Source organism: Serinus canaria, chromosome 14, assembly GCF_022539315.1.
Source record: "Serinus canaria isolate serCan28SL12 chromosome 14, serCan2020, whole genome shotgun sequence".
Lineage (NCBI taxonomy): Eukaryota > Metazoa > Chordata > Aves > Passeriformes > Fringillidae > Serinus > Serinus canaria.
The window spans coordinates 7,305,592-7,330,098 of record NC_066328.1 but is presented as its reverse complement, the minus strand read 5'-3'; the positions used below and the strand labels follow the sequence as shown (position 1 = coordinate 7,330,098).

The following is a 24,507-nucleotide window of genomic DNA, read 5'->3' as shown; positions in this document are numbered from 1 at the left end:
AGTTTTAACTGCTGGTATTGAAGCTGAAATCATCACAGGCAGTAGATTTGAGGTTTTGTGTAAGTTACAGTACATAATTACAGGCATGGCTGTGTTGGCAGTTGAGCTTTATTTAATATCATATTGAAATCTGTAGCTTTTTCTGTGCTTTCCTGCTGGTTTCTGATTGCAGACCATGTTTCATTTTTGTATTGCTTATTGAATACTGCAGTAAGGAAATGGCTGATAGAAGCTACTACTTCTGTTGATATGACCATGTTAGGAAAAGTTCCTAAGGCAAGATTTACTTTTAAGATTAATATAAAGTTCATTAAAGGAAAAAAAAAATAGATTAGGGTTTCATCCTAAATTTGAATACAAATTATTTTTAAGAAAAAAAAGTAATGAAATTTAGTATCTAATACCCATATCTGCTATTAAATATTTAAAGAACATTTATATAAGAAGTAAAATAATTCTCTTCTATAATAATGTCTTTCTCTTTCCCAAAATACCCTGAAATTGGATAGCCACATTAACTGATTAACATGAAGATGACTAAAAATGCAGGTCATAGATCAAAGAGCTTCTCACAGCTCTTCTAAAACATGCATGCTTGCTTATCCTTTTCTCATAGGATCATGTGAAACTAACTCTCTCCCTAATGCTTACCTTTGGTTGAGTTCTTCTCACTCCTTTCCTTTGTTCTGTACCTTTCAAGAGAATATCCTGACTAAGAGCCCAGATAAAACCTCCCTGAGCTGTGGAAGCCTCCTCAGCTGCACCACCTTTGTTCTGCATGCTCAGGAGTTTGGTGCTGACACTCCTGAGTTTGTGGCAGTGGTGACCCAGCTCTGGATGGCACCACAGAAAAGCTTTTTTTGCCAGTGATACTGGGAAAGAGGGGGGGGCTGCATCTCTTTCATTTATTATTTCCAACAGTGTCCTCACATACTCCAAACAGGACATAACCCTTGTGAGAGCCCTCTGAGCAAGCAGTGTCAGTCTCAGTAAATGCTGGTGGGACTGGACACAACTGACAAAGACTGGGAATTGCTGCAAACATGAATAAGAATTTCATGGAATGTGCACAGTTCCCAGGTTATTTTGAGATGAAAGCTTCAGCTTATTTTCTGCTTGTTGGTTTTGAGGAAACCCAACCTGTGCTTACCTTGTGTAGTGAGAGTAGAAAACCAATCAAGCAAAAATCCACACAACAAAACCAAACCAAGCTGTCCTGGTTTAGGACAAATTGTTGGAGGAAACTTCTGAAGTGTTCTTTTCTAGAAAGCAAATTGAAGCAGCCCTTCCTCCAACCAGTTTGGGAGGTAAACCTCCTTTGAGAAAAGTGGAAAAAAACGTTTGTTTAACAAGCAAAGTATTCACAGGCATAAATAAAGGAATAATATTAAACAATGGAACCTCTTCTTCTTCCCTCTTGGCTCTCTGAACCAGTCCTAAAGGTGCAGAACTCAATATCCAGCATAAACAGAGCAGACAAATGAGGATACAAGCTTCATAAAGTCACCCTAGGACACAAGCCCAAACCAAAGCAGCTCAATGCCAACCCTGTTCCTGTGTCTTTCAGGCTGTCTTGGACCAAATAACTTGTTTGCAGAAGGAAATTCCCTTCTTTCTGTGAAGAGAAAATGGAAGTTTTGAAGCAGAAAGCAAAGTTTGAGCATTTTATGACTGTATCAGTAGATTTTTTGGAACTATCTCTGCCATTTTGAGTTTTACTGTTTTTCACTTGTAGAAAAATTGAGTTGTTAACAGGATTCCTGCTCTGTTTTGCAGCCCTTTGGCCTTATTTCTTTTGAGAAAAAGATGTATAACAACATTGATTTTTGGAAAGGAAATCTTATGGGAAAAATACACCCATGCTTCCACTAAGAGCAAAAAGAAGCAACTTCCAGTTCTGTCTAGAGCTTTTTGGGAAACACTTCCTTTTGCATTTTGTGACTATTGGGGAAAAATGCCTATGCCTGACAAAAAGCCATTAATTCAGATGTGGCTTGTGCAAAAACTTCTTTGAGGTCTTGGCTGCAAACAATATTAAAAAAAATCTTGGGTTCCACTAAAACACTCTGTAAGAAAATGACTGATTTTTTTTTATTGTTGCAATTTTTTACTCATTTTCCCTTTATTGTTGCACTGTTGTTACATATGTTTTTCTCTATCTAGAAGTGTATCCTTCCAAGATAGATTGTGTTGTTAGATGCTTAGTGAAACATTCCTAGCCTGTTTTTAGTTAACTGCTTGGTCCTTTGCTGTGAAACATGAAGTGATGCTGTCTTTGTCCTTTCTCTGGAGGCTGCTCTCAGCTGTGGTCGTGCTGGGCAGTGTAACTGCAGTGCTCTAAGGCACTTAGGTTTTCTTTTGACAGCTCTAAAGAGTTCTCTTAGTGTGGAGCCTCAAGTGTTTACTTTAGCCTCACTTCCCCTTCCTGAGAAGGGTTTGGGTTCCTTAAACTGTTTTCTCATATAGGAAGGAGCAAATCTAAATGATCCTCTGTCCAAGGGAAACTTAGCTTATTTATACTTTATTTTTTTGCTTCAAGTATATTGTTATGAAGAAAAACAACTGTGAAGATGATTGAAGTCCCAGCAGGGAAATTTATTGCTCAAGCTTCACTGTGGATTGAGTAAAGGAAGATGTGACTTTATGAAAATGTAACTGACAGGATATAATTATAAGGAGACCTCTTTGTTGTTTTAGCAGACTTTGATGCAGGAAAAATTAAAGGAACTTAAATTAATATTGTTATTCATTGCTCCTTTTGGTTTGCTGTGATGGTAATGCATTTTTCTTTGACAAGGGAAAGTATTGAAGTAAGTTAATTGCTAATAAATGATACCTGCCAGTTGTCCTTTTGATAATATAGAACAAGTGATTTGGTGTTTTATTTGCTGTTAAATTTCCTTTTTATTATTTAACTTTGCTAGGGATACTTACAAATTTTTTGCATTTCTTGTACTGTTTTGAGAGAGTTGCTGCATTTACATGTTAATTGAGTCTGCAAGTAGAAAGTTATTTCAAGGACATCCAAATCGAGAGAGACAAAATAGTCACATATCAGTCTGGATTTTGTTCTTCTGATAGACAGGCCCTGAAAAACCAAACATGTTTTCAAATATGCAAACTGAGATCCACTTGTCAATTTTTCTATTGCTTTTGATAACCAACAGTATTGCAGCTTTTCTCTGTGAATTTGCAACTAATTGTGTGCTGAAATCTCTGTGCTTGAAATGCAAGGAAGTTCTGCCTTACAGCCCAGGCTCTGTGGAATTAACAGTGACCTGTTAATATTAACCTGGTATTCTTAAATGTTACAACACCCACTTTAAATTGGAATTAGTGGTTAAGCTAGTATGGAAAATGATTTATCTAGAATTAATAGTATTATATTGTTATTTTCTCTAATCTATTGTTGATGTAGTTTCGCTCTTTTTTGCATATATGTTTCAGTGATGAATTACTGGGTTTGAAGGAATCCTTCTAATATAAAAAGAATGCTTGAAGTTCACCTTGTGAAAATTATTTAAATTTTTTATTTATAATCAGTGTTGTCAGATTCGGGCTTGTCAAATTGAGTGTTTTTTTTTTTTTTGGTTTTTTTTTTTGCTTTGATTCTGTGAAGGATTCAGGTTTGTGTGGAACAAAGCACAAAATTAAAAGCAGGCACTAAATTAAACTGCTTTATTTTGGGGAACTTCCCTGGGGAAAAGGGAGAAGGCAGAGTAATTCAAGAAAAGGAAATAGTGAAATTCACAGATAGTAATGAACTGCTTCCAGGAGGGAAACTATGAACTCTTGAGAGATTTGGCAGCAGTTCAAGTCTGTGTGCTATTGTTGAGGTGTCTGGATTGAAATTCATGTTGTTCAGCTATGCTCTCATGCTGTTACCCTGCTGCCTCTGCTGTTCTCCAGCTCTGGGTGGGGGGTGAGGAGGAGGCATTCAAGAGGGGCTGTAACAGGAACAGGTTTAGCCATGCTGCTGGGGCAGCCCACGGGGAGGGGCCCAGCAGTGCCCACTGTGCTCATCTGACTGCTGGAACTGTCCATCCCCCTCAGTGCCCCAGCCCCTGGCACTCTCAGAACATCCTGCATCACCTCCTGCTCTCTTGACTTCAAGTGCAGAGCACAGCCCCAGCTCCACTCGGTGTCCAAAGAGGCCACTCTGTTCACCTGTGAGAGCAACCTGTGCCACAGCCTGACTCGTATTTAGACTCCTCCAGCCTCTCACAGAATTGCCTGGAGTCATTGACTTCTAGGTCCATTCCTATTAAAACTCCAACTAAGGGTGGAGAATACATTACTTATGAATTATTGACAAAGTTTAATGCAGTTTGTGCATTTTGCAGTACTCCCTGTTCAAAATATTGTGATTGGTTTGTACCTGTTGAGTGCTGCATTCATGAAAGAATTAAACTGAGAACAGAAGTCGATGGGTGTTTTATTAGAATCAGTTGTCATATGATTTCGAGTGATAAGAATAAAATTTGACATGAAGTTGTATTTTGTCCTATTCAATATCAAAACTACATTTCAAGGCATGAATCAAAATTATAGCAATGTCTGTTCTTAATGATCAGTTCAGACTACCACATTAGCAGTACTTGGAGAGTAAAATGAAATTGATATACATGTAAGAAATTACATAGTGAGATTTTTTTTTTTGCCCAATTCAGATCACAGTTATCCCTTGACTGCTTTTCAGGTGGCTGAAATGCATGGGGAGCTGATTGAATTCAATGAGAGGCTGCACCGTGCTCTGATGGCCAAGGAGGCTCTGGTGTTCCAGATGAGACAAGAACTCATTGATCTGAGGGGCCCGGTGGGTGTTTGTTTATTGCACTGCAGAATATCCCTCTGGAGTAGCTCAAACATGCTCCTCATGATGAAATATCCATTAGCTTGTAAGAAATAACAGATCTGTGAAAAACTGGCTTTGAACAATTCCTTTCCTCCTAACAATTCCAGATTATGCTTTACATTTTATATTTTCCTTTTAAAGTAAAGAAATTACCCTTTTATGTTTATTCTAGTTGTAAAGTAAGGTAAAAAGCTATTTCTGTTTTGTTCTAAATGCTCTTGCAATCTGGTTTCTAACAACTGCTATTTCCTTTGATTCTACAGGTATTAGTTCATCATTGCATCATTATGAACTTTTTTACTAATATCATGTTTTGTAAGAGCACAGATGAAATAAAATGCTCTTATGTCCTTCCCTTGATAGACTATTGCTTGTAAAAGAAAGTGATCAGTAGGTTTTATGTGTTTCATATTTTCTCATAAATGGCTTATACACACAAAGTACTTTGTTTTAGCATCCTTTGCACATAAAGCTCTAATAATGGTGCTCTTCCCTGCATTTTCTGTATCTTTCAAAATTACATGCTTTTACAAACCCCAATTTGCTTCTTTACAAAACTGTAGCAAATTCTGACATAAAGGACTCACAAGGGTGACATGTTCACAATCTTCTTGCAGAATTTTGTTTTTCTTTTATTGCTTGTCAGGAATAGTTTTATTGGCATTTATAGAATTGAATGTTGAATTGTAATTTCCTTATAATATGATGCTTACTTAATTGAAAACATAATAGCCACTGTTTGGAAATTATTTCTGTTTTGTAAATAAAGGTCCCTGGAGATTTAAGTCAAACATCTGAAGATCAGAGTTTATCAGATTTTGAAATGTAAGTTTCATAATTCACAAATTTTTCTCTTCCTACTGTCTCTGGGAAAGGAGAATAAGCAAAGAGATTCAATAATTTGCTTTTCATCTGTTATTTCTAATAACTGCACTCTTAGCTGTGGTGTTCCATTGTTAAAAAGTATGGAGAGCTGCACAGTCCATGCCCCAGTGTAGTTAATACTGCTGAACTCAAGGAGTTTAGATTTAGGAGGAGTCCCTTGGAGTGCTTTATAAGTGCCCTAGGTCTTGGTGTTCTGCCAAAGCACCAAGAAGTTCCTGCTTTTAGTGCTTTGGGTTTGAAGGGTGCTGGTTGCTATTCATCATGTGATGGACTTCCTCATTTGCAGAATAGCTCCTAATCAATGCTCAAAAAAACCCCCAAACCCCCACTAAGAACCCACCCCAGGTCATTTGGGAGTGTTGTGGTTTGGAATTTTGCCTTTAGTAGTCAAACTAATGAATCTTGCTTTTGTGGATGAGGGGTTGAAAATGTAGCTGATGTGTTTGAATAATAGAAACTCAGAGTGGATGGAAATGGCTTTTGCATAATTGTGCACTGCTCTTCTGTTATTTAATGAACTTCACCTGAGGTTTGTGGCTGAAAATGTTGAATTTGTTGAAGTGAATAATTTTTGCTTCATGTGTATAATCAAATGTTGTCAAATGCATGCTGTGAAAAAAAAACCCAAACCCCATAAAACCTGCAGAAGGAATTGTTTCAGTTGGGTTAATTTTAAGGAATGTTTTTACATTCAGAACGTATGAAAAGTTCAGACAGAGCTCCAATTTTTCTGTTACTTCATTTGAAATTTTAAGTTGCTTTATTGATTACTTTGATCATTATTTAAATCATTGCATGTAGTTGCTTTGCAATTCTTGTACATAAATATGATTCCCTATTTGGAGTTTTTCTCTCTCCTCCTCAGATCAAATCGTGCTCTTATTAATGTTTGGATTCCCTCAGTCTTCCTGCGTGGAAAAGCTGCCAATGCATTCCATGTCTACCAGGTAAGTGAGCCAGCTGAACAGGGATTGTGTCTAGAAGTTTCTGACTGAAGTAGCACATTTTAATAATTTAAAGCTCTTTGTATGATTTCATTAGAGATGAGCAGCAGCAGTAACTTCATATGTATTCATCCATAGGATTGTGTTGGTTATTCAAATAGCATATTTTAAGGGTTGACTTGTAGTAGTTTAATACTTTAAAAGCATGCTAATAAGATGACTCCATTGGTCAGGGAGTGTAACAATTCAGTATTAATCAGTAAAGCCTTCTTCAGTGTGCACGTACGTGTTGTACTTCAGTTTTGGGGATAACAATGACCAGAAATGTCGCTTGACAGACAGACAGATGTGGTTTACTGTAGTAGCTCACTTGAAAACATCTTGAATAATGAAACAGTTCTTCACTGTGTGTTATTGAACATGTTCACATTGTGTTCTGCCTCAGGCAGGTCAGAACTTAGGGGTTTGTGCTCCAGCCTGACTTGTAGCTGAAGCACTGAAATTTTATACTGTTCCTTGATTGCTGGATTCTTGGTTTCAGAGCAGTGACCCCTCCATGGGTAGAATGGCAGGGTGAACTTCAAACACTCCCTAATGTGCTGTCCTAGGCTGTTTGCATTTCTTTATTTGTGGATTGTTAGCAGCTGCAAAATTTCTCCACTTTTGTTTCAGCCACATGTACTTAGTTCAGAACAAGATTGCTGAAGCTTGTTAACATTCCTCTCACTCTGAATGATGTTGTTTTGTAGAATTTTGAATCATTTATGAAGTGTTGGCAGGTAGTTGAAAAACACAGGAAAACACCCACCTTTTGGCCAGTAAAAGACAATGAAAAATAAGACTTGAGGTAATGGAAAGAAAAGCCACCAGGATGGGAACAGTTAGTAATTTGTTCAGAAGCACTGAATAATCAATCAAATTGAGATGTACAGGTGTGTGAAAACCCAACTTGTTGACAAGTGTAATATTTTTGTCTTTCTGGCTTTCACTTATTTCTCCACTCTGCTGTCACTGGCTCCAGATTCTCAAACCCAGACAGGAGTCTGCCAACACAGAAATTCTTAAAAGCATCGAGATCTCACCCCACCTGTTCCTCTAATGGTGTTGCAGCTCCTTGTCCACCAGAAGAGCTCTGGTTTCTACTGCTTGTTTCCTGAGTAGCTCTGTGTTGTTTTTCATCCTGTTGAGCAGGGGGTGTGGACCAGATGGTCCACTGTGGTCCCTTCCAACCTTTCCCATTCTGTGAAGAATTTAATGATTTTTTAATTTTACTTGTAACTTGGTATCAAATTAGGTTACTGAAGAGTTCAGTGTTTGTCATGAAGTTTGACTGGATGTGACTGTACAAGAAGAGGGTGGATACAATTGATGAGCATCTCAGGTAGTTTGGAGAATTATGAACCTGTCAGTTCCACAGTGTCTGTTATCTGTTTTCATGGACTTCAAAAAGATTCTGAAGAACATAAGAACTAGGAGAAATAAATATGGGTTGCTGTGCCTCTTCAAAATCGATGCCAGTTTTGCACTTATGCTTCTTAAACCAGGAAAAGAAATTAATGACCTGTTAATTTGCATCTCAAGAAGGCCTGACCTGGACAGGATAAAAATACACTCCTGCAGTTTTCTTATTGTGCTTGCTTTTAAAAATTTAATTTTATGTTTTTAAATTTAATGTGGATTTGTAGTGTTGTTTTGAAGGGCATTTCAAAGCATTTCTTTTTGTGGCATGTTAACATCTGTTTTGGATGTTCAAAATCAGTGCAGTTTTCATCCTTAAAAAAACCCAGATGTTGCTCTTCAGTAAATATAGCAGGAAAAGTTTCCAGCACCAGCATACTTGTCACATAGTTTCAACCATCAAATAGTTTCTTTAATTTCTGCTGAGGATTAAGGATTCTGGACAAGCTCAGAAATAAAACTGTGGACTCTGAAAGCAAGCAGCATTTTATAATTAATCCTATTAGATGTGGAAATTTCAATCAGACCTCTGTATTTGTAGAGTTACACTGCACTCTTGCAGTAATGTTTAACTGGCAGAATTAACTGGTTTTGAATCTTGAGGATTTCAAAACAAGCTCTGGAAATGCAGTCAAATTTTATGCTCAATTTGAATGGCTGAGTTCAAGGGGACAGTTGTGAGCAGCAGATAATTCAGTGCCCCAGTTTAGCACTATCTGTTACTGTCCTAAAAATGAACAGAGCTGGGGATCTGTATCATTCAATTGTGGATGTTAGAACAATTAGAGGGTGTATAAATTTTAGGGGAAAAGCTGTTTAGAATTGGATGTGCACTTCAGTGCAGTTATTGAGTTCAATTAAAAATATTTTTTCACTTGTTTTCTCAGAATATAAAATAGTAACAGAAAAATGCATATTTTATAATCTCTGTTCACCATGGAGTTGTTATGGGTTATTCTCATTCTGGATTTTTCCTTGTGGAGAATAGCAGATTGTCTGTTTTAAATGAAATGCCAGTAGCAGAACTTCTTGAATAAATAAAGCATAAATCTCCACATGCAGTGCACCAGGAATTCAAAGGTGAAATAGCTGAAAAGTGACTGATAAATAGCTTCTGGCTTGCATACCACAGATTTTAAAGTAGCTAATCTGACATAATTTAAAAAAGCATTTAAAGAGGTCTAAAAAGCAAGTTGTTATAAATGATTAGGAAAGGGATAGACAAATAGGAAGTGCTATTATGCTGTGTATAATCTCTGGTTTATCTGTGTGCAGTTCTACTCCTCTCCTAATAATATGGGTGAAAAAAAGAGATTTTTTTGGAGGAGCGTATTAGAAATTCTCAGCCTGCATGAAAGGCAACTGAGAGGGGAATACAATAGCAATCCTCCAAATCATGAAGGAAATGGAGACATTTTTAACTGTTTCAAAATGCAAATTGGAGCAGCAATTGAAACTGTTGCCTTGCCATTTCAAAACAATTGCATGACAGTGGTCTTCTCCACAATGTAGAATATGGGGTAATACTGGAAGTTTCTGTGGGTCTAGAAAATAATTGAGCTAATTAAATACAAGAAAAATCAATCCAAACACAAAGATGTGACCTCTTTCTAAGGAAACCCCTGGATAGTGATACTTTGGAATAGTAAATACCACTATACCTTGTGTTTATATTTAAGTGTTCTGGATAAAATACATTTCACAATTCTCCAAGGAATTTTCTGAACTGTTGAGATCAGAGTGCCTTGCTGTAAGAGCAGGGTGCAAGAAAGTTGGAGGTGATTTTAACTAAGCATGAGTTGCCTTTGTAATGTTATGCTAATAATGACTAATTTAATCCTAAAATGGAAATATTAGGTATGATGACAAAATATCTTTCCTTCCAAGTAATGCTTATCTTCTGTGCATGGCAAGCTCATTCTAAATGTTTTCAGAGCACATCCTCTGTAACTGTATTTGCTCAAGTTTGTTTTGCTTCAGGTTTAGTTCTTGACTCCTGGCTTGCCATTCATTAGCACTGACAGATTACTAGTACAATTAATTTTGCATCTGAGTAGAAAAAATAATTAGATGACCAATTGATATCTTTATTACTAGTCAACAAATCATAAGGATTGTTTGGACTTCAGTGGATGAAATTATCCAGGCTGTGACAGGAGCTCAGACTAGACATTCATAACCATCTCTTCAGCAAGAGCATTAGGCAGTTATCCAAAAGAAGGTTCAGAGTTTATTCTCTTACAAAGTTTCTGATGGCTATTACTGAGTGGCAGACTGATTAGTTAGAAACATTACAGGACATAATGCAGAAATTCATTTGTTTTGTACAAAGTCAGTCTGTTAAACAGACAATTTAAATATTAGGTGACTTTTTAAAGCCAGGGTCACGGTGGCAAAGTCTTCTCTTCCAACAACCAGTTTTCTCTAGTTAGATAGAAACAACCTAGTTTCTCTAGGTTGCTTTCTGATGACTGCTATATGTGATCTCTGCAGTTTGATGCCCATCTCTTTTGTGTGGTAGACACAAAAGAGATGGGCATCAAACTGCAGAGATGTAGACATTAGAAAATAATTTCTTGTCTCATATATTCATGGGCATACAGACAGAATCCAGATCAGAATTAAAAAAAAAGGCATTTTCATTTTACCTCTAGATGGTGATAGTTAGATGCAGTTTCTTTAGTGTGTAAAGCGAGTTGATTATTGCAGTAATATTATTTTGTCATTTTTCTCAACTGTAGAGTATCTTGTTTTCTGTGTACATGAGGATTCCACTTTCCTGTGAAGTGTACAGCAAATGCCATTAGTCATGCCTTTTGTTGCTATAATTATCAATGCCTGACACTTAAGATAATGAAACTGAGATTTTATGATTCCTAAAGTGATATCAATATTTAAATCGCTTCTTGCAAATCCGCCTTGTTTGCAGAGCAGTGAACACTTTACATTATAAACCAAATAAGTTTAAAGATTAATATGCTAATCAGACAAGACTTACTATTTGCATATGAATAGGACACCCTAAGACTATAATCAATAAACATTTCTTACAATTTTTTTATTTCTTTGACTATCTTCAGTCTTGCTTTTTAGTATTGACTGGCATATTTGCTTGTAATAATTCTTTTTATTTTGCTTTAAATGATGTTTTAAAACCTGTTGTTTTCCTCTGCGCTTCCTCTGTGAAGGAAGAGCTGTGCACTTGCCTATGAAAGGGCTTTTATCACAGGATTATTTCGGTTGGAAAACATCTCTAAGATCATTGAGTCCAACTGGTCCCCAGCACTGCCAAGGCCACCACTAACCCATGTCCCCAGAAGCCACATCCTCATGGCTTTTGAATTCCTGCAGGTGTGGTGACTCCACTGCTGGTGGGGCAGCCTGTGCTGGGCAGCCCTTTCCATGGAGAAGTTTACTCCATCATTCCATGTAAACCTCCCCTGGCACAGCCTGAGGCCCTTGGCCCTTGTCCTGTCCCTGTTCCCTGGGGGCAGAGCCCGACCCTGCCTGGCCTCAGGCTCCTGTCAGGGAGTTGTGCAGAGTGAGGAGGTTCCCCCTGAGCCTCCTTTGCTCCAGGCTGAGCCCCCCCAGCTGCTCCCCAGTGGAGTTGTGCTCCAGCCCCTGCCCAGCTCCCTTCCCTGCTCTGGACATGCTCCGGCCTCTCAGTGTCCTTGGAGAGGAGGGAAGGATTTTCACAGAAGCACAACATGAAAGAGATCAGGAGAACAGTATCTGATACCCAAAGGTGTTTGAGGAGGACAGTGCCCAGAAAATACTTTGAGTGAGAGATGAAGCAGGGAAGGCACAGTCCAGGGTGTGCCAGCTGGGCCTGTTGACCTTGAATTTAATCACAAGGCAGCACGGCCTGGGTATTTCCTCGAAAGTTGAGAGTGGAAGGCAAGGGACTGGCAATTAAGAGTTGACAGGTAAGCAACAAACTAAACCCAGAAAATGCAACCCAAAGTTGCATTTTATTTTCCTGATACATGATGAATTGGATGACTTCAGCAGCTGCAGAGCTAAGCAGGCAAAAAGGAGAAATAAATAGTCTTCTAATCATATTCCATTTCAGTGCAGCTCAGGGCAAGTAGAGAAGAAAATGAACTGGAATGATTGGGAGAATTTGAAAGAAAGATGTTGCTCATGGCATCTCAGAGTGATTTGAGAGTACGTGAGCAAAAAAGGGTGAATATCCCACTTTTTCTGCAATGGGACCCAAGGATGCATCAAAGAAGCTTAAGAGGAAGCATAAAGCAGAAAAACTTTTAAATAATTGGGTATATGGAGGGGTTAAACAAAGATGAGATCAGTCCTTGGAGACTTCTGTAATTATTTCTTTTTCTAAAGGAAACAGAATTACAGCTTACTATATTGATTTGTTTATTGAAGTGCTGGATGCAAAAAGTCCTAGGGAAGTAAAAGCAGAATGTCTATTTTCAGATTATTTTGTAACTACTTCAGAAAGAAGCAAGCAATTTATATTCAATAAATATCTAAAATAAATACTAGTGATGTTATGTATTTTAGAAACTGACTGATAGCCTCCTTTCCCTTGCCTGAGCACCCACAATATTCTATTTGGAGAAGAAAGCAGCACTATTGTCATTTTACCTATTTTCTCTTCTGCAGAAACTTCTTTCCCTGCAGTGGTTGTCATGCATTGCAATGACTGTGGGGTTCAAAGTGCATGTTTGTGAAACGACATTAATTATCCTGGGTAATTATAAGTCATCTTTCTCTGTCAAAAGGAGCTTATTATCTATTGAGTGTTTTTTTTTTTTTTTTTTTTTTGGTGCTGATTTGATTTGTATATAAAAAGACAAAAAATACTGATTCCATGTAGCAGAAGTGGAGGCAGTGTTGCCATTGTTCTCTAGTGGCCAGTCCCTTTAGTGCTGCTGTGGTGAATAGAAGCAGGACTGTGACTGCAGGAGCAGTGATCATTACTCTGCATGTCTGTAATTGAGTGGGTAAGCCTAAAATGTGTGACATTTTTCTCTTTAGTGGAACAATATTGGCTGTTTTTGAGGTTCATGCTTTGATATGTGTTGTGTCATATATTTGACACTAGATTGTTCATTTTTATGAACTGAGTAACAGAAACTTGAAGATTTAACATGAATTATATTGAAGAATTTGTAGTCTTTGTGCAAGTGGATAAAATGGTCATACTGAAATAAAAGCTTATTCATGCTAATTCCTGTTATGTCTCTATGGCACACAAAAAGCTGCTCCTATCACAGCTGAAAAGTTTCATTGTTCCATTTGTTTTTCATTATGCAGAAAATTCTTAAATTGGATCATTTTCAAAGGGGGAACTTAACCACAAATGCAGGCCTGCAGCTGTCTCAAAATATAACTTGCATTTGTATTCATTTCTCACACTTCAGAGGTAACTTTGGAGAATTGAGCTTGAATTTGTATTCTTAACAGAATCCCATTGTCCTGAAGTGAAGTAAAATGAAAATGGTTCTTACTTTTTTTCATGAATACTTTTTACTTCTTCTATATGCTTTGAGTGCAGAAATACATAGTTTTCACTGCTCACCTCCCCTTAACATTATTTCCTTCCCTCTATAATGGAACAAGGACTCACAAGGACTTTGACTTCAGCACTTTTGTATTTGTGGAGCAGTATTTGTAGAGTTCTCTGTCTTAGAATTCATTTTTCATTATGGATTCAGTCTATCCATCCTTCCAGGAAATGGGAGCCACATTTGCAGGCAAGATTCAGGGGGAACTTTGTGAGGGAATATCCTTCCTGATGTTTAATCTGGAATTCTACAGCATGGATGTCATTGCAACGGGAGAAGGCTCACTCAGTATCTCTTGCTGCCAGCTGTACTGGAGAGAGACAAAAAAGTGAATCCTCAATACACCAAACCATATTTTGCATCAGAAAAGAGAAGCACCCACATGGGGCTTCTGCAGATCAGAAGGATGAGTGTTGATTACAGGCATTTGGTCAGTGTACACTGGAGCAAGTTAGAATCTTGGCTTTTGTCCTCTATTTTCCTCAGGCTTTTATATGTAAGAGGTGATGAGCTGTGTCAGTGGGTACCAGGCTGTTACCAGGACTTGCTAACAGCATTTTTGACTCAGAACTGCTTAAAGATTCTTAACCTGTTAAGAAACTTCTGGCTCAAACCCCAGTACTGTGGGAGCAGGATTTTTCATTTAAGTATGCAATCATTAAATTTGTGCTTTCACATTGATTCTCTGAAGATTTTTGGCATTTCAGTAATATTATGTGAACAGGTAGTAGACTGATAAAGACTATTAAATTACTACTGTTATTGCTATTGCTCTCCAAATCTCTGACTTCAGACATGTTTCTGATGAGAAAATAACAGACTAATTCATTAAACATACTTATTAACTGAAATTTTTTTAGAGCTGCCATAGCTCATAGCTACAGAAAGGTTACCAATCAATCTTTACACAGGAAAGCCAAGCAGAAAGTGCTCTTAACTTAAAAACAGAAACTACTTAATTAATTTTTGATATTCACAATAGTATTAAAGTGAAATCTTTTGTCTACGAGTAAATATTCTAGCAGTGATTTTGATTTAGTCTGTACATTTTCATTACCCTGAAAATGATTTAACTAGGTTAGGAATTGGATGATATCAGGAAAACAGGGGAATCAGAAAGGAAATAAAATTATTTAGAATTAAACTTTTAAATTGATCTGAGAATAAACCTGAGAGTAGTCATTTCAACTTTCTATGACATGGCTCTAAGATAACTATATGCCTTCAGTGACTAGACTAGGATAAGTTTATCCAAATAATTCTATATTTAGTATTTACTTAGTTTGATTTCCCAACTGAATGTGCATTAAGTGTGGAGCAATCCCATGGCTTGGGAATAGGATTCCCCTGTGAGAATACTATTAGAATACTAAGAGTTTCAATGTGTGCTGCATCATGAGCTTTAATATACCTTTCACAGTCTATTAGTTGATTGTCAATAAATTCCATATGGCACAGGGCTCCAAATGTTCCATTTTCGTTTCTTGCTGTCCAAATGAAATCAGTATCTATGTGCATGGAAGAAAAGTAAGAAATTTTCCAACAGTTTTATCTAAGAAATCAATCTATATTTTTGAAGTCCTGAAAAATTTCAATTACATGTACAGGTTTCCTTAGTTAGTTAACTATGGGTTACAGCTTAGCAGGTAATTTTAAACTGCATGATTCACCAAATCACATGTGCAAAGATAAGTGCTTAGTTAAATTAGGATTTCCATAGTAAATAACTTAGTTTAAAATAATTTAATTTTTTTTTTTTTTGTTGTCCCTGCCCCCCCCTCCATGGGGAAATTGAAGCATGAATCTTAGGAATGTATACAGAATTCCAAACAATATACAGGTTGAAGTGAGAATAGGCAGGGAGAGGCCTTAGAGGTGGGTGAATAAAGATTTTAATATAGTTTTTAGTACAATAAATAAATTTGATTAGAATTATGCAAAATAGTTGCATTTCATATATTCCTTCATTTGCCTTCAAAGATGTGCTCAATTGTTAAAACAGATAGTCCTGTGGGTGGTTAATTATCCTGGCTTTGTTTTCAAAGTGAAAAAGAAATCTGAATGCTTCTTGCAGACTTACTGTTGTGGTTCCATCATTACAGTACCTGAATTCTTGTTACCAAAAGTAGTTGAATTTTTGTTTACATACGCATTTGTAATTCACAATACTCTGAATCTTTTAAATTTAGATGTGCTAATTTTGGAATTACAGCATTCCTTTTTTGGAGTGATAGTCTTCCTGTAGAAAATGTGTTAGTGTTTTCTACACTGCAATATTCTAATTTGTCAAAATTTACATGGTATCTGCATTATATATTGTATTTTGTTGCAAAGAAGCCTCCTATAAATTTGAGAAACTAGGTGTCTGAAGAGAGAACTTCAGAAAGACCAAAGCATGGGCAGCGTTTGTGGGAGAAGATATTCACTTAATCTCTGAAATACTACCAGTCCTTAGAAAAATTGAATTTTTTCTCTGAAGGGCTTGCAATATCTCAGAGAGAAGGACCATGCTTCAGTCACCAGGAAAAGCTGCCATTTGGTGTTGAAATTGGCCACATCAAAATCCAAATTTTATTTTTATCTAGTTTCCACAAAAATACAGTTGTTACTGCCCACTCTGTGTGATGGTGGTTGGTGTTGCTTTTTTACATAAGTGTTCTCCTGATATTTGCCTTACAGTTTACTACTAAATTACTGGGGGATTTTGGAGCTGCAAGGCAGTGTCATCACTACTGTTCCAGTTTAATTCCTGATGTAAAATATTGAGATTATTGACATACACACACACACATGCACAGATGAATAAACCACAGATTCCATTGAAGGAGCAAAGGGAAAGGTCACTCTGGATCTCAAGTTCTGATGTTTGGTTTAGAGTTTCTGACTTGTGCTGTTTCAGCATTCTTTTAAACTGTGCCATTCCCTAGGAAAGAGTGAAATCTCAGTTTTCTGTAAGTATATTTCACTTCTGCATGACATTTTCCTAGAGAAAGCGAATATTTAGCATGTAATTGGTAATAGGCTCATGAAATAATGAGCAGCAAACAAAAACAGAATCACAAAAACTACAGCTGTGTTAAATTATACTTAATGTCCTATACAAGCAGAAAGAATGAACTGTGTTTATTTTCCAAACAATAAAATTTCTAGTTTAGTTTTCAATGTAATTTTGTTAGGAAGTAAATTAAGTTTCATACTTTGGATAAAATTAGGTTTTGCAATTCTGATGCTACAAAGCTAATTTACAAAGTTGAAAAACTGTGTTGAGGACATAGAAATCAATTTCATAGTGGTATTAAATTATTTTTCCCCTTTGGTCACTGGGTAGTAGAATATGCTGGAAACCATGGTAACAAGAAGTGCTGCCATGGTTGCCCCAGAGTCATGTTAAAATGAGCAAGCTGTGTTTGTCTTGATTAAAATAAGAGAAAGAGAGAGAAAGAGGAGGAAAAGGGAGAAGGGAGAGAATGAGGTTAATGACGTGTGCAACAGCAACAGCAAATGCAGTCAGACATGGATCTGGGGTCATGGGGTCCTGGAGCTTGTGGTGCCTCACATTGAGGTGCTGAGCCAGGAGGCTTTGAGGAGTGAAGGACACACACCAGCCCTGCTTGTCTTTACATTATTCCCTGCCCTGTCTGTGTTTTGCAGGTTTACATCAGGATAAAGGATGATGAGTGGAATGTCTATCGGAGGTATGCAGAGTTCAGAAGCTTGCATCAGAAATTACAGAATAAGTACCAGCAAGTGAGGACTTTTAACTTCCCACCAAAAAAGGCCATTGGAAACAAGGTATTTGAACTCACAGTATCAGTAAAAGTTGGGGGAAAAACCTCTCTTATCCATACATAAAAAATGAGGTGACTCAAATATTTCACACCTGCTAGTACCTGCTATTTTTATAGACTTTCCCCCTACCAGCTGGAGATTCACTGATGTAGGTAATGCATTGGTTTTTCCACTTACTGGAAAGTTTTACTGAATGAAATATTGGTGATATACACAAATGCACATGCCCTCAAAAACTCTACTGGACAGCCCTGTATGTAAAATGAAATCTCTTCTCCATTTCTCTCCAAAAATAAAAAGCCAGCAATTAACACTGGTGACTAATTAATCAAATCTTTCTCTAAATATCAAAAAGTATCAATCTAAATTCCTTGAATTCCTGCTCTCTTCACCAACACTTTTAGGTTTTTTAAACCTGCTTTTTAAAGACAATCAGGTAATTAATTCCTGGAATCTGTGTCTTTATGTCTTAGCCCTGCCATTTTAAAATGGGAATTTGTGTTCCTCTCTTATATAGGGATTTTGAAATGAAACAGTAAATATTCTAGTATGTATGTAGTAAATATGTAGTGCCATGTAATTAAAATCTTTAATCATCAAAACTTTCAACTGATCAAGAGCGTAAATGCACTTTGCAATGTACACTGCAAGTCTAGTAAGGATTGAGAAGTAATTGAAGTAATTTTCCTTTACAATGTAGGAATTATCTAAAAGTTTTATTTAGCTACGACAAGTAAAATCTCCAATATATTGGAGATTTAAATTGTGTTTATGACTGAAACATCTTTACTAATCTGCTGAATTCTTAAATTAGAGTTTTTAAGGTTAATAAATTTTTTTAGCTTTTTACATAGGACTTTCCCTTTTTACTTTTTTTTGGCCTTTCTATCAAAGTTCTTGTATTAAATATTTTAGAAGCTCCAACTATAGTGATCCATGTAGTCATCAAAAGACAGCTGACATAATGACTGCAAAACTCAGATCTTCATGACATTGTGTTTGGTTTAAGATCACAGTAATAGATATATTATTAAAATGCCACAAACGTCCTTTGTCTGTGTTAGGAACTTTCACTTCCAGTGATTTCCCAGGTATTTTGTAAAAATGAGTAGGTAAGTTTGACACATGTGAAATGGCAGTGATGCACATAATCTGGGATGGGTGATCCAAAGATATAGGAAATTTATCAATAAAATCCATGTGTCAGTTTGATTGGCATAAGGTCCAGTTAATGTGGTTCATTGCCTGCCGACTGAGGAAATGGGAGTACTTATGAGAGCTTTCCTGCTTTTTTTTCATCTATTAGAAGATCATGCATTTTTCATTTAATTTTTAGTGGATGGGTTTGTAATGGAAACCAGGCATTTTCTTTGTTACATAACTAATTCTCCTTTTTTTGAAGTGATGGAGTATCAGCCACTTCAGTAAATTACAAAAGACGCCTTTTAAGCTTTTTTGGATACCCTTTCATCTTTAATTACTTTAAATACTAATTGAGTTACAACTTCAGTTGCACAGTTGATGCATACAAAATTATCAGTTGAGCAACTCATTAAAAAATTTGCATTGCTTATTCTTACGGTGCTTTAGCTTTGAGCCAAAATTCTACCTTAATTTTGCATAAACCACAACCACTTATCAGATCTCAGAGAAGGAGTTTGTTCTTTACAGTAAGAAGTGGCTGCCACCCCTTGCACCCCTGAAAGTCTCCTGTGATGAGACGTGGAGCAGTGCTGTGGTTGTGACCTGGCAAGTCACAGAGTGACATTGTCACCTCAGCTGTGCAAGGCTCAGTTTGTCACACTGGAGTTGTTTTGCACAGCACATTGTGCAGGCAGATTTTTGTCCTTTTAGTGGGGCTGTTTTCTGTGTGTCACAGAATAAGTGGCATTTGGAAAATAATGGTGCTGTGTGACTGACTGAGATGGGTTAAAGGCTCTGAGATAGCCCTGCTTTCCATGGCCAGTTGAAGGTTTAAAAGGAAGGTTTAAAAATTTAGTACAAAATTAATTAATTCATGTGGAAATGTGTAGGGGGATAGAATATAAGAAAATAAAGATGGTGTGGAAAGTAATCTCACCCCTAAGGAGTCGCAGCTGGGCCAATTATCAAAGATCAGGAACAGGCCTGGCTTTAACAGGCCACAGGTGTAAGCAATGAGAAGAAGAGTGCTATGAAAGAGTGGGGTGGGTGGGTGGGAAGGGAACTGGAGTCAGTTGGTTCCTTTGTGAAGAAGGAAGAGCCAGTGTTCTGAGGAGCTGCCCACAAGAAAGCACCAAGAAGGTATGGAACTTTTTTAAGAAGTAGACAACAGTAAGGAACCCCTGCAATAAGGTGACAACAGGAATGTCTGTCTTGAAATTCTGCAGAATTTTCACTTTAGGATGAGGATTTGTGCAGGATGTTACACATGGTAACATGGGAACATGTTTGGTAATAAACATTAGAAAAGATATTGCCAATGCTACTTTTTTCAATGCTGCTTTTTAAATGAAGTAGCTACCAAAGAACATTTACCTTTAAATATGCAGTAAGATTTCAATAGATATTTTTTTCTCTGGTATTACTTTTGCTGGTTTTGATAGAATTGGAGCTGTCTTCCCATTTCTAGATTAATCAATACAATTGTAAATCAATGCCTAAAGAAGAGGTTCAGTAGCTGAATTCTGCTAACAAAAATATCTCTTACATTAGTCTATGGTTTTCATTTCTTTTACAAGTTCTCAGTGTTATTAGATGCTCAAAAAACATATTGGTAAAAACCAGTCCTCCATGTGTAAATGGCTAAAAATGATCATTTTACAGCTTTTGGAAAATGGCATTGATGCTTTTATATCCTTCAGGTCAGTACCTGGATGAGTTTATTCACTGTATCCCTTCAGTGCACTCTGTAGTGTGGGGTTAATGAAGGTGATGTGTTTATTCTACATGTCAGAGGCATCCAAAGGTCTTGCTGTAATTGAAACCAGCCCTGAATTTCATGTTCAGTTACATGCCCCAGATTTAGGAACCTCCAGGATGACAAGAGGACACCATTTTCTGCAGAACGACCTGGAATCACTCCTGCAGACTGACACAAGAGTGTCCAGTGATTTGCTGTGCAAAATATTGGAGCTCAGAGGAGGGAACTTTACTAGAAGAGAGTAATGTAGAATAAAATACAGAGAAGTATTAATTTTCAGCCATATTTTCCCTGTTTACTGCAGTAGAAGTCAGGGAGGTCAGATTCAAATGCAAAGTTGCAGAGTTTGACATTGGGAAAATGCAAAAAGAGAGCAGAATTTCAGCTGAATGAGTATTTTAAAAAGTTGGAAAATCTAAGATTATATATCTTCATCAAGTAGTAGTGGAATTTGAAAATATTTAACAATTATAACTCATTATTTATAATAATAATATAAATCTTGATCATTATGTTTGTAATGTATTTTTGCCTTTCATTTGTTTTCCTTCAGTTGGGACAATTTGTCTTAAAAGTTCATGGTATTTCAACAAATTATGTATGAAATATTAAAAACCAGCTTTAATGCTTCACAAAACCTAAATTTAACAACAGAAAACCAATTAGTTGAAAAATAGCTGAGGAGAGGAAAGAATACTGCTTTCGACAAGTAACCTTTTTGCAATTACAAAGAAGAGTGTGTATTTGCCTTTCAGCTTGGTAACCTCATTTTCAGCATATTAGTTTAACATTTGAATTTAGTTTGAACTAAAGTTTGAACTGGAATAAAGCAGGGAAGAGAATAATTTCTTTTATAAATGTTGCTTTGAATCAAGTTAGATATTTACTGAAGGAAAATAATAAAGCTGGCAGGAGTCCAGGTATTAATTTTCATATATACTCGTCCCCATGCTCTGTATCTTGTATTAAAGATCTTTCAGTGCTGGTAGCAAATAGTTGTCAAAATCCTTGAATATCCTGACAAGTATAAGAGTTCTTTTTTCAATTCATCAATGCTTTGTTTGAGTAAAAGAAGAAATATATTTATTCCTTTGTGTTGTGTGTATAAGAGAAATGTCATATACTCAGTGTATATTTTACAATCAGCACTTGATTGGAAAAGGTTCCCTGTAGGTTTTTGCATAGAAATTCAATTTAGTTTTCTTCATTTAAGGTAACATTTAGTTTACATTTGGCTTCTTAGCCTTTGCTGGTGTTGTGTTGATGTCTCTCAAAATAATGATTAAATATTAATACATGCATATTTACTGGACTGACTAGTCTAGTTTTTTAAATATTGGAGCAGCCTTAAAATCCCAGTTGCTGCTTCTACATTGGGCAGATTATAGTAATTGAGTAAAGATCTAATTAAGAATCCTCTTGCAAGAGTGTTGTCCCAGTAGAGGGCATATCAAAATAGAAATGGTTCTTTGGTTCCTTTGAAGACCTGAATTCACTGATTGTCTAAGTGAGGAGAAATTGAATCAGGTAGCTTTGCCCTGAGTGCTGACTTGACTGCATGATATCCTCTGCTTTCCTTGAAAATACTGGATGCCCTGCATGGGAAGGATACACAGCACTTTGCTGAGATCAGAAGAGTGACTTTGCTCTGACTTCTCAGTTGCATTGGGGGAATAATACAGAACTCTAAATGAATGGTTCAAATGTTACTTCAATAAAATGAATATGTACTTTTCATCTAGTGGTGGCTGACCTCAATTGTAGATTAATTTGTATATGTACCTATTTTAAAAAGTTCAAAAATATCATATGCATGTATTTAAAAAGATTATATTGGTGTATATATATATATACATATACATGAGCATGCTTATGACAACATCAGACCCCATTTGGGATCTAGATGAAGTTGGCCTCTGGAATATATTTTGTGATTCTGCAAGTTCTGCTCCCAGGAGCTCTGTCTCTCTCCCATTAAAGTCAGTGGAAACTTGCCTTTGCTCACAGAGTGCAGATGGATTCCTTTTCTTTTGTTCCCAACAGCAAAGCTGCCTTTTATCAGTGTTTGGTCTGTTTGCCTGTTGCTGAAGATAGTGAAGAGTTGAAGATAGGCTGCAGGATAACTATTTTAGGATTAAAAAGCAGAGAAGATAAAGATTTTATTGCAAGTAAAAGAAAACAATAGAGCTTGCTCCTGTGCTTATAGTGTTTATTGGTTTTTAAGGAAGTTTGTCAAGTGGAGTTGTCTGGCTCGGTGTGTGTATATATATATATATATATATATATATATATATATGAAAAAATATATAAATATCAAGTTTATATATATAAAAAGAAATTTGAAGCCATTCAAATTCGAGTTTGAGTGTTAGCATTTTTGCTGTTAAGGGTTTCACATGGTGTCACTGCTGTGTAACCTCTGTCATGCATTTCTCGCCTGTAAAAGCTGATTGCCATTTCGGGTGAGTAGGACCTGTCTATTCACAGACAGTACCCCCTAAAGTTGCTTTTAGACCAGATGATGGAGGAACTGAAGTCCCTTTGCAAAGGGAAGCAGCATGATAGGAACAAGGTTTTTTAAGAAACACACACACACACCCCTCCCACATAAAATATGTATTTGAAAATGGGAGGTATAACAATTCCTGTTTAACTCGTACATAGACAATAACAGAAGACATATGGAATGCTTGAAAGAGGATGGTGCAGGAAGAATCCTAGAGGAGGAAGTAATTTCATTTTAGATTTGGCTGGTTTTCTGTCCAAATTCAGCAAAACATTTCAGGACATCCTAAAATTTAAGTATGTGTTTGGCTTGCATTGAATCAGAAGTACAGCTAGATCTGCTTTTGTCCTCAGTGAGATTTAGGAGCTCACAGAAACCATCTTTCATTAGATTAGTTTGTCAAAGTCAGACTGGCAGGGGGAGCTGACAAGAAAGCACAACTTGTTAATGTGTGTGGGACAGGGGGTAAATAATGTTTCTTGGTACTAAGCTTTGATATCCAGTGTCTTCAAGTAGAATTGGTAGAAAATTATGACTCTCTGATGTTTCAGATTTGGGATACATTTATTAAAGGAGAAAAGCTTTGAAAATATAAATCCTCAACTTATATGTTAAAAATTTGAAGTTAAATATTGCTTTCACTAATGCTACTTAGGTATGATGTAATGTAGAAGCTTGAATTCTGCATTCTTGACTTTCAAAGTAAGTGGATTTTAATTTTCAACCCTCTTAGTGGGCTTAACTAGTGTATTGACTGATTTTCATACAGTCTTTTGCCTTGTGGGTTATAGGAAAGCTGTGGTTAATATGTATTTGACAGATATGCTTGTGCTATAGTGTGGGTAAAAGGAAAAGAAATGGACCCATTTGTATTGTGTTTAAACCAGGAAAGGAACTCAAATTAATCTCATATATGGTTGTACGTGATAATTCTATAATATACCAGCGTTTTTGTCCCATTCTAAAGCCACAAAAGAAACTGTGTTGTAATTTCACTGTGTTACTTTGTAGCTGAAAAGTTCAATTCTCAAAGAAGCTTTAAAATAGCAATTTGGACAAAATGAATGCAATCTGGTTTTCAAATATGTAACTTAATTGTGGTACTATACAAATAGAAATAAAAGTAATGTGACTCTTGGCATAGTCATTAAGATTTCTAGTCACAGCCCACCTGTTTCCTAACACTGTCACCTGCAAACTAAGGGGGAATACAGAGTATTTCACATTTTGAATCCAGATCCTCTGGGTTTTCTACTGCATAAGACTGCAGTTGATATTTTATGTATACAGCACTTAGAAAAGAGCATTCAGTTCTTCTTCATTTCCATTTTTTTGTCATATCAGTATCCAAGAGAAGAGAAATAAGTCAGCAGGAAATGGTTGGCTTTTATATGACAAATACTTTATAGTAAATGCTTGCCATTGTGTGGCATGAAATGTCTGGGTTACCTGAAACTCGGCATGAAGGTTAAATTGAGCAGAGTGCAGAGCAGCACATTTCATTTTCAGGGCTTTAATTTAAAAGGTAAACAGTTCTCCAGCTCGTGCCTCTCCATCTCCATCAGAATGTCTCACTGAATTAATCTGTTCATTTGGTGCTCAAGGGCACCATTTCAATGAAATAGTGAATTGAG

The 24,507-nt window shown here is 36.6% G+C and overlaps 1 protein-coding gene across 2 annotated transcripts in view; it reads left to right on the top strand.

Moving 5' to 3' along the window:
* SNX29 (sorting nexin 29) overlaps nt 1-24,507 on the top strand; it is a 97,633-nt gene that overhangs the window by 34,238 nt on the left and 38,888 nt on the right. Inside the window, exons 16-19 of one of the 2 annotated variants that reach the window (XM_050980126.1) lie at nt 4,700-4,816; nt 5,625-5,680; nt 6,606-6,687; nt 17,328-17,468. In XM_050980126.1, coding sequence (XP_050836083.1) covers nt 4,700-4,816; nt 5,625-5,680; nt 6,606-6,687; nt 17,328-17,468 — 396 coding nt within the window. Of the gene's footprint in view, nt 1-1,567; nt 2,785-4,699; nt 4,817-5,624; nt 5,681-6,605; nt 6,688-17,327; nt 17,469-24,507 lie in introns of those variants that run through there. The other variant, XM_050980127.1, reaches the window with a different exon arrangement.